Source organism: Oculina patagonica, chromosome 6 (genome assembly GCF_052425735.1).
Source record: "Oculina patagonica isolate OP01 chromosome 6, crgOcupat, whole genome shotgun sequence".
NCBI classification, from domain to species: Eukaryota; Metazoa; Cnidaria; class Anthozoa; order Scleractinia; family Oculinidae; genus Oculina; species Oculina patagonica.
Window position 1 is genome coordinate 37,932,989 of NC_135763.1, and position 9,033 is coordinate 37,942,021.

A 9,033-nucleotide genomic window follows, 5' to 3' on the forward strand; every position below is an offset into this window, starting at 1 on the left:
TAATGTTGTGTATGTGTACACGAAATGTCAAGCACACCCAACAATGCAAGATGGCGGCTGAAAGAGGTTGAGAAGTTGTGTAAACATGACAGAACATTCTCCTTCTCCCACCCCTGAAAGAGCAATTTATGGATTTGTACTATATTTAGGCACCTATTTTGGATTTGGTAAGCACCTATTTTGGATTTCTTCTAGAACATCTATAAGCTTATTATCTGTTTATAATAAAGCGATATGATGGTAAAGCCAAATATTTTTTTGTTTTACCTAGTAAGGTATACTTAACTTTCCTTAATTTACCTAATGTTTTAATCACCAGGCTTGTATTTCATCTGGGCCTGCGTTCCAGAAGAATGGCTTCATAGTATTGGGATAACCTATCTTCCTCAAAGGTTTTAACTCATTAGATATGTATTTATTGAGAAAAATCACTTTAGATCCATTAAATGTACCCAGTAATTACTAAATAGATTAAACTGTAACATTTACATCTTTGTATCAGGTTTAAGCTGTATTTTAGTTCTTTACAATTCTAAATGACCCATGCTTTCAGCCCAAGAACAGCAGCTTTCGTAATTTTGCAATTCTACTGGCCCTCCAGTGTAGCAGTTGCTATGTTTTTTTTTTTTTTTGTTGTTGTTGTTGTTGTTGTTGTTTTTTTTTTTTTTTTTTTGGGGGGGGGGGCTAGGGGCATTGTTCCTGTTGTTTGTTCTATTGTTCTCTGGAAGGGAAGGGAGCCATTCATGCGAGACGTTGCGAGAGCTGCTCCGCAAGAAAGCAATCTCTTGAGTACCCATGCCTTTTACATAGTGTCATGTTTGATTCAGACCACTTTACCATTTCTCTTATTTAATCTTTGCTTTTGTTTATCAGGTACTGGGTGTTAGCTGGACCAATTTATCTTTGTGTTGCATTTTTATTTGTGGTTGTCCTTTATGTGGCATACAATTTCACCATCACTCTCCCAGCGGACTCCATCAACACAATAACAGGTTTGTGTGGCTTTTTGCAGACCTTTCACGTCAAAGGAGAAAAGGGAGTTTTATTTTTATTTCTAATTAGTTTTTATTTCTAATTAATCAGTTATAAGAATGTGCAGTTCCAGAAAATATCCATACCCACCCAAAGATCACTGAAAATTTTTGAAGGGGTGCGGTCTCAAAAGTAAAATTTTTTTAAAGGAAAGTGTGGGGCTTAACTGGAATTTTCAGAGGGTTGGGGGATTCAAATAAAAAACCTTCTGTTTCATTACTCACATAATTTTAATGAAGAGCAGCAGTCCATTAAATCTTAAAATATGTGATTGATAGTACTTAATTTAAACTGTAGCCTCTGTTGACACTGCTCTTCATTCTAGAGGGAAAGTAACACTTTGGAAGTTGGAACCAAAGTTTAAGTTTAAAAATTTCTGGTTCAGGGGTCGAGGGGAGCCCCTTGCCCTCCCCCTACAGGCCTGTAAGCTACCCTATCTTGTGATCAGTGACCAACTATTGACATTTTTCAGTGAAATAAATTAAACATTACCACACTTGTATGCATATTAAAGGAAAGTTGTTGAGTGAGAAATCAATATGCTGATGTTTGTTTTTACAGATAAACATGCTCGACATGTGGGTAATGAAACAAAACCAGTGCCTGCTGGGTCAGTTCCACCAATCCATGATATTCCACTCAGCCAAGTGAACAGAGTTCTTTATAAACACTGAGAAAGCAGCTGCTTTGTGAAATGAAATGAACTGCTTTGTGCCCAGGTGATGGGAGCAGTGGGTTCAAATGGATCTACCGCCAAGCGTGAAATGGAGGGAGACGTTGGAACTTGACAAACATTTACCATGAACATTTTAGTTGTCTTTTAACATTGTAATTAAATAGGCCAGTTATATGAAAGTCAAGCCACAGCCGAAAAACCCAATCTGAACAATGGGCTATTTTTAATGTGGTCACTCTTTTGCTAGAAAATGGGGTTGTTTAATAAAAACGGTGACCAACACTTTAATACAACAAAAATACGTCAGTTGTGATAAAATGGATGTTTGTAAGGTGGGGCTCTACTAAAGATAGGTAGGGACCAGGGCCTTGAAGGGACTAGCCGACAGTCAAGTTCAAGGACAGGTGTGACACTTCAATAGGAAAACTATCATTCTTAGGAGCACAGTGCAATTTTCATTGCTAACTGATCTTCTGAAGGTGAACACAATCAGGTTGTGTAGTTCACAAAAATTTCAATTTTTCACCACAACTTGGCTACCTACCAAAACTCCCAACCTGCCTGCTGAGTTCTTACCTAAGTACTGGGCATGCCAGTTTTCTCATAACTGAGCACAGCATTGTAACAGTGGAATTAGGAATAAGGTGTAACATTGATTAACTGGGCCACACCACTCAGCAGGAAACAGATTGAAAAGGATGCAGTCATTTTTAAATCTATGTGAGACAGCAGATATCATGCACACAGGTTTTGTAAGAACTCTTTAATATTTGCTTTGGCCTTGAGCTAAGATGCAAATAACTGAAGACAACAATTTTCATAACTACATTCATAATAATATTACAAAATCTTTTTTTTATTAAGAACATGAATAAGTTGCAAATGAAAGGCATTCTACAAAACTAGAGGAAATACAAGCTGAAGACTGGCATTAAATCATTTCATAATTCCTGTTATGATTAGCAATTATTAGTACCACACAATCCTCATCCACATTTTGCTATAGGCTGTATTGGGGAATATTGGATCCCTAGTCTTGCTTTTCTTGTTTCAGTTTGTTCGTTTTTTTGTAGACCTTGCTTGACAAGGTTGTCCATACCGTCGTGACCTTAAGCAAGGTCAATATTGATATTCCCCAGTACAGCCCTTGGTAGAGGAAACAGACATGTCCAGAATGCTTAACCTGAAAATTTTGTGATCTCAAACATGGAAAAACGTAATATCTTCAAGACAGTAAGATTAGTTTTGAGGTAACTGCTTGAGTTAAAATGTTATTAGGGAGCTTTAGCGAACCACAATGGCAACATGAATGAAAACGTCACCAAACAACAGGTTTAATGAGCCCTGCACGTGCGTTTTATATCCTGGTACATTTCTTGGCTGTTCTCTGCAAAACAACAACATCATATGACCAAGTTCTGCGTATTCTAAAGAGCGTGAATGACGTCGGCTAAATTTTCGAATTCTATTTGATGATAAACGCTTTCTGACATATTTAGCTCCAGCTTGTTCCTAAACCAATAGATACACTGAATACATTTGGATAATAGCGAGATTCTCAAGTAAAATATAAATTCACCTTGCACCAGGCATTGTCCCTGGCATGGGCGTCGTTATTGCTAAAGCTCCCTATTAACTGTAGTTGGTTGCCTGACCAAAAGAAGTATCGACAACTCATTCTTGACTGGCAACTATTGAATAAAGTGATCTTATCAAAGGCCACCATGGATGTAAAGTAACCATACTCATAAAATTTACCCCAGTAGCTCCCAATGTACTTATTTGGTTAGTTAGTTGCGTTAAATCTACCTTTGCTTAGTTTAAATTAAGGCCAAAATGTGATCTACAGCCTACTCAGGTAATCAAACAGAGTTCATTTTACAAGGAAGCCAAAAGCATGAGTTTTTGAAAAGATTGATAACCTGCAAGATCATGGCTTCCATGTTGTTCTATTAAAATGTAAGTTACCCTTACACTGGGTGAAATGTTTTTTTTTTTGGCGAGTAATTTTCACTGGGTCCTCAATCTGTGAAAAATATTGATACCAGAAAATTATACAAAAGTTCTAGAGATTTTAGAAATCCCCAGGCTGTGACTAATTAATTTTCACATCACAAATTGAAGATTGTTTCAGTGTTTGATCAAAGAAGTCGCTAAGTCTATAAAACTACTTTTGGCGTTTGTTGAGAACACCAATGAGTTCTTGTTGCATTTGTCTCTGTTTTCCTTGATCTGCAAGGCTATTGACACTCCTACAAGATACAAAAACATTACATTTAGCCTGAGTTTATTATTGTGTTAGTACTGATTTAGGCCGCGAAACTTTGCCAAATACAACAAGTTAAAATGGCAAGTTTATGAAAAACTGTATTCCCAGACCCGGCATCATATACATGTGGGTTGGGTTTGTTGTTGGGTTTCGTCCTTGCTCCGAGGGTTTTTCTTTGGTTTTCTTTCCTCCACAAAAACCAACACTGCTAAATTCCAATTCGATCAGGAATGCAAGGGCCACAGGTTTGTTAAACGCAAGACTATAGATTGCTTCCTTTGTAAAATAAAGATGTTTATTTTATTTGTGACTGTCTATTGAACCTACATCTCATTTGTGACTGTCATGTAGAACACAAAAAATGTCAAACCCCAGAACATTTGCATACAACAATGCTGCACCACAGCCATTTAAAATATCCAACTGAACTAAGATCAAACCAAAAGGCCTGACACATCTCCTACAAGGCTACAAGGCACAGTCATACCATTCCTACAAGGCTATTCCAATAAAATGTTTCATTTCCCATCGCCCCCTCTCTTGTGATGGTGGGTCGGTCAGTCGGGCAAAAAGAGGTCTGGGTTCATTTAAGAAGCCAGGAGATGCAGAACCAAAGGATTTTGTTTCAGTCAATCTCACTGAGAATGTTGGAACAATCGCTAATGCCCTTGGCACAAAACAGCCTTTAAAAAACTTAGTATCGATGGGTTGGTCGGGCGATGGGAAATGAAACATTTTATTGGGATGGCCCAAGTTTAATCTCAAATCATATTTAATGTACTACTCACCGCAGGGCATTGACAATATCCCTTGTTTTACCAAAGTATATATCATTCAGAGTATTTCTCATCTTGTTTTCCATGTCCTTCAGAAAAGAAAAACAAAACACCAGAAAGGGCATGTAAATAACAACTTGATAGAAAAGTTGTTGTACTTAAAAAAAACCAAGACAAAGAAGTGATCAACTACATATTACCTCAACTAATTTTCCAATGTTGGCAATATGAGGACTGGCATCATTCACTACACTGTCCTGCTCAACCTAAAACAGACAAAGCCCGAGATGTTGAAGAAAATTGACTCATGTAGGGATGTTTGGCCACTTTGGAACATAATATGGATTGCAAAGACCTGGACTTTCAGTAACTTGTTAACTTTTTTTACTGGAAAGCTGGGCCCAAGTAAAATGGCATTCATAGATCAAGATTCATAGATCAAGATTCATAGATCATTCATAGATCGGCCCACCTTTTTTCAAGTTTATCTCCATTTGTATGAAAGTGTTATTTACAATGCTCCAAAATCATCCTTGTTTGTTATGTGGTCGTGGTTTTGCCATTAAAAGAATTTCGCTCTGCCAATTTAAAGTTTAGAGCTCTTAATCAACGAAAATAAATAGAATTACCTTAAATACTGTTACCTAGCCCCTTTAAATGCTAAATGTATCAGTTACCTGTCTCGTCAGACTTCCTCCTAAGTTCATGATACCTGATCCAGCCTTGTTTGTCTATAACCATTATAATAAACGTAAACAACAAAATTATCAGATTTGATGTAAAGAAGGTGAATGCACAAATAGTGGGCAGTATTTGTTTAGTTGAATGTCTCCATGCTGACAAATGAGACCATACACAACTGTTTGGAGGATTTTTATTTATGCAAGTTTTTTAAAACCAGCTTGCAGAAATCTAGCTTAACTTTGAATTGGGACACTTTCTGTGCTCAAAGATCAAAGTTCTACAAGGAAACAGAGATAAGACTCAAGATGATACTCAACATCCATCTCAGTTGAAGCAAAAGGAGCAGAACTGAAAATGGAGAAAGAGGTAAAAATGTAGAAATGTAAAACATTCCTTCGGAAAATAATTACCAAGAAAAGTAAATCTGTTGTACCTGAAGCCAAAGCATGGCAGTTGATGTGAGCTTATAGTGAGCTTGTCGGCCACTGCTCTTCTCCTGAAATAATATGAAACACAGACCAAGATCACCATACATGATTGTATATATGCGTTCCAAATCTTTGAAAAAAAAAACCCTGTTAGCTATGTTACATTGTGTTCTTGTGATAAATATTAAATAATTTATTATTAAATGTAAGCACACCTGAACCTCCACCACGTGGATAGAATCCCAGCAGCCTTTGATCTTTTTAGAACCATCCCCAGCTGAAATGAACATTAAAATAGAAAGATTAAATTACGCTATTTTCTTATCTCTTGTATTTTGAATTACCCTACATGTATGGAGCACCAAAATACAATGCAACCACTCAATAACAACATACAGGGGGGGGAGATGTATATTCATTATCACTGCCAGCTATAGATGAATAAGTAACAATGCAAGTCAAACCTTTCTTGATTAGGATAACACCAGCAAATCCATGATCTAAATCCCAGAGGTACACTGATGACACACCACCCTCATAATACCTTTTAAGAGACACGTCACTGCATAAGTAACACAACAAACGAAACACATCACCAGGGCTGCAAATAACAGTTGGTCATTGGTCATTGGTTGATCAAAATTTGCTCATGTCCGACTAAATCCCAAGTGTCGTCAGACGTGATGTCTGGACAATTTCTTAATCGTAAATCATTTTACGACAATGATGAACAAAATTCAGTCCGACCAAAATTTTGTTGTGTCCGACCAAGATGGTGTCTAATAGGCCATATGTCCTTTCAAGTGAAAAAAAATTATTTGCAGCCTTGCATCATTGAATTAAACCACAGAATTGACTTACATTTCTCTGTACTGATCAAAGGCAGTGTTAGCATCAATCTCAAGTTTCCTTAACCTATCAGAAGGCACTGCACCATCATCCAGAGGAGGATCATATGTATTACTCCATGGCGATCTAACAGGAAAAATGTAAGAATTCTATATGATAAAATTGCAGGAGGTAAAGTAGTGAGTGGAGAGGGAATACGTTAGGTTTGATTTTGGCTGGATAAGTCACAAATAAAGATATCTGTTTACTACATGGTAAGTTATATACATGTGAGGTGAATAACTTAAATGATTGCGCCCCGACCAATGTTTCAGTTGAGCTGTAAGACAGTGGCTCTACTATGCATGGATTTCTAAGCCATGTTGAAGTGTTAATACCTGTAGGAATCTCCATCTCTATTGTAATCACAAAGGAGGTAATCTTTTCCTGTGGTTTTATCCCTAGCGATCTTAAGAGGTTGATCAACAGATGATAACAAGTCTTCACACAGGCTAGGAACCTGAAAAGGAACAATGTCAATAGTTTATCCAGGGATGTAGCTAAGAAAACACTAAGCTGGCTCATCAACAAGCCCAGCTGGCTTTTCTGGTCTTGGCAGCTCCAAAAAATTACCTAAGTCTTTGTTTCCATGTAAATTTCAGCTGGATTTAAGATCCCTTTCAGCCAGTGAAATTAGCCGGCAGCCGGCCATTTGCGACTTCCTTGTTTATCCAGTTACAAAATGCCATAACATGGGGTATAGGAGTAGGATTAAGTTATCTTCTTCCAATTTTATTTTCGGGTGTCCTTTTAATTTAGCACAAAATCAAAGGTTATTATACATCAAATGGAAGGAACTAACTCCAGGGGGTTATTTTAGAGGGGTGTCCCTAAGAGTTGTCTGTAGCAGTGCAGCAAGGTCAAGGATCATAGATTACGCAAAATTAGAGAGCATATAGAGCTGACGAGAATTGATTCCAAAATCTATTAAAGTTTGTGACTGTGTTGACATCTTTCTAACCAGTGCCACGTTGCCACGCTCTTCTACAGATTTTGGAAAATTACTCATGTTTCTCCTCAGGGAACAAGTGATTTGATGCATTGCTTACTTTGCAATCAAAATGATAACTGCCTGGTGTCCTGTCACGACAGGAACCAAAATAAATTGGAATATCAAAGTTCACTAAACTATCAATTTACTATACGTCTTTGATAAATTCCATAACTAAGTACACCTAGAGCACACAAACTACATTTCCTCCGGCACATAACAAACACAATTTTATAATTAAAAACGTCGAACTTACCAAATCAATTAGATCACTAAGATTTTTCTCAATTTGTTGAGGTGGCAGCCGTCGCATTAAATCTAACGCACAGTCTAGTTGCCTTTCCGTCTGTAGCAACAAGAAACAGCAAGAAACTGTTAGTATATACGTCTCTAATGCTAGCATAAATTTGGAAGACATTTTTTCACTCAGTCTGATCTAAGACCACAAGAATTTCATGCATCAAGTGAAGGTTTGTCCCTAGAGAAAGCTGTCTTATAACAGAAACTCCTCACTTGTTTGCTAAGTCATTTAGAAGAAAGAATGCTTTCCCATGATAGCCGTCCAGTATAAAGGATATAAAATGAGGCGGGGATTTTTACTACTATACAGAAACAGACCGAAGACAGAGGACAGTTTGGATTGCAGGGAAAACTGCTCTTTTCTGCAGACAAGAAGTGCATTTTAAATAACACTTACCATGGTAAATGTAAAGTGTATCCAAAGCCCTAAACACTTATAATATTTTAAACAGAAAACAACTTTCGAAGCGGCAAATAAACCCCTACAACCAGCCGGAAACACCGCTTTCTCCACAAGATGGCCGCCGCTCCTACCACACCAGCAAAACAACCAATCATACGTCACTTACCAAATATGGCTTATGCCAACAAGAAAGTTAATTTTAAGTCTTCGCACTCAAAAGAGTGAATTCGTGTAACCCGTTTTTTATATGCTAATGCGCTGTGTAATATTTTAATGAGCTGTACAGGAAAACAGAAAATTGCGGACAAATCGTAAGTATTTGCAAGTGGAAGTCAGGTTAAAATTCGTGTATTACTGTAAAATTCAAGCATTTACCAGTATGTAAAAACAAAAAACAGATAACGGGGCTTAAAATTTATCATGCCTTGAATTGTCTTGCGATTTTAGATAAACATTTTATATTCAACATCGCGTAAAGAAAAACAAATTAAGCTTGACTGTAACACAATTCTGCGCGCGCAATCCAATGGGGAGCTTTAGCAAATCACGATGACAAACAACTTTTGTTTAGCAAACAAAAGGTTTT

The 9,033-nt window shown here is 37.2% G+C and overlaps 2 protein-coding genes across 2 annotated transcripts; one reads left to right on the forward strand and one right to left on the reverse strand.

The window, feature by feature from the left end:
* Positions 1-11: 11 nt before the first annotated feature.
* On the forward strand, positions 12-2,007 carry LOC144657753 (phosphatidylinositol N-acetylglucosaminyltransferase subunit P-like). The gene is made up of 4 exons (XM_078518101.1): positions 12-167; positions 320-392; positions 874-992; positions 1,594-2,007. The coding sequence occupies exons 1-4, from the start codon at positions 86-88 to the stop codon at positions 1,704-1,706; spliced, it is 387 nt and encodes a 128-aa protein (XP_078374227.1). The 5' UTR covers positions 12-85; the 3' UTR covers positions 1,707-2,007.
* Positions 2,008-2,456: 449 nt separating this feature from the next.
* On the reverse strand, positions 2,457-8,593 carry LOC144657754 (F-actin-capping protein subunit beta isoforms 1 and 2). Its single transcript, XM_078518102.1, has 11 exons — positions 8,442-8,593; positions 8,001-8,090; positions 7,092-7,213; positions 6,727-6,840; positions 6,330-6,409; positions 6,081-6,142; positions 5,871-5,933; positions 5,431-5,484; positions 4,954-5,019; positions 4,766-4,842; positions 2,457-3,960 (listed from the first exon to the last, which is right to left on the reverse strand). Exons 1-11 carry the CDS (start codon positions 8,442-8,444, stop codon positions 3,876-3,878), a joined length of 816 nt encoding a protein of 271 aa, XP_078374228.1. The 5' UTR covers positions 8,445-8,593; the 3' UTR covers positions 2,457-3,875.
* Between the last annotated feature and the right edge of the window lie 440 nt (positions 8,594-9,033).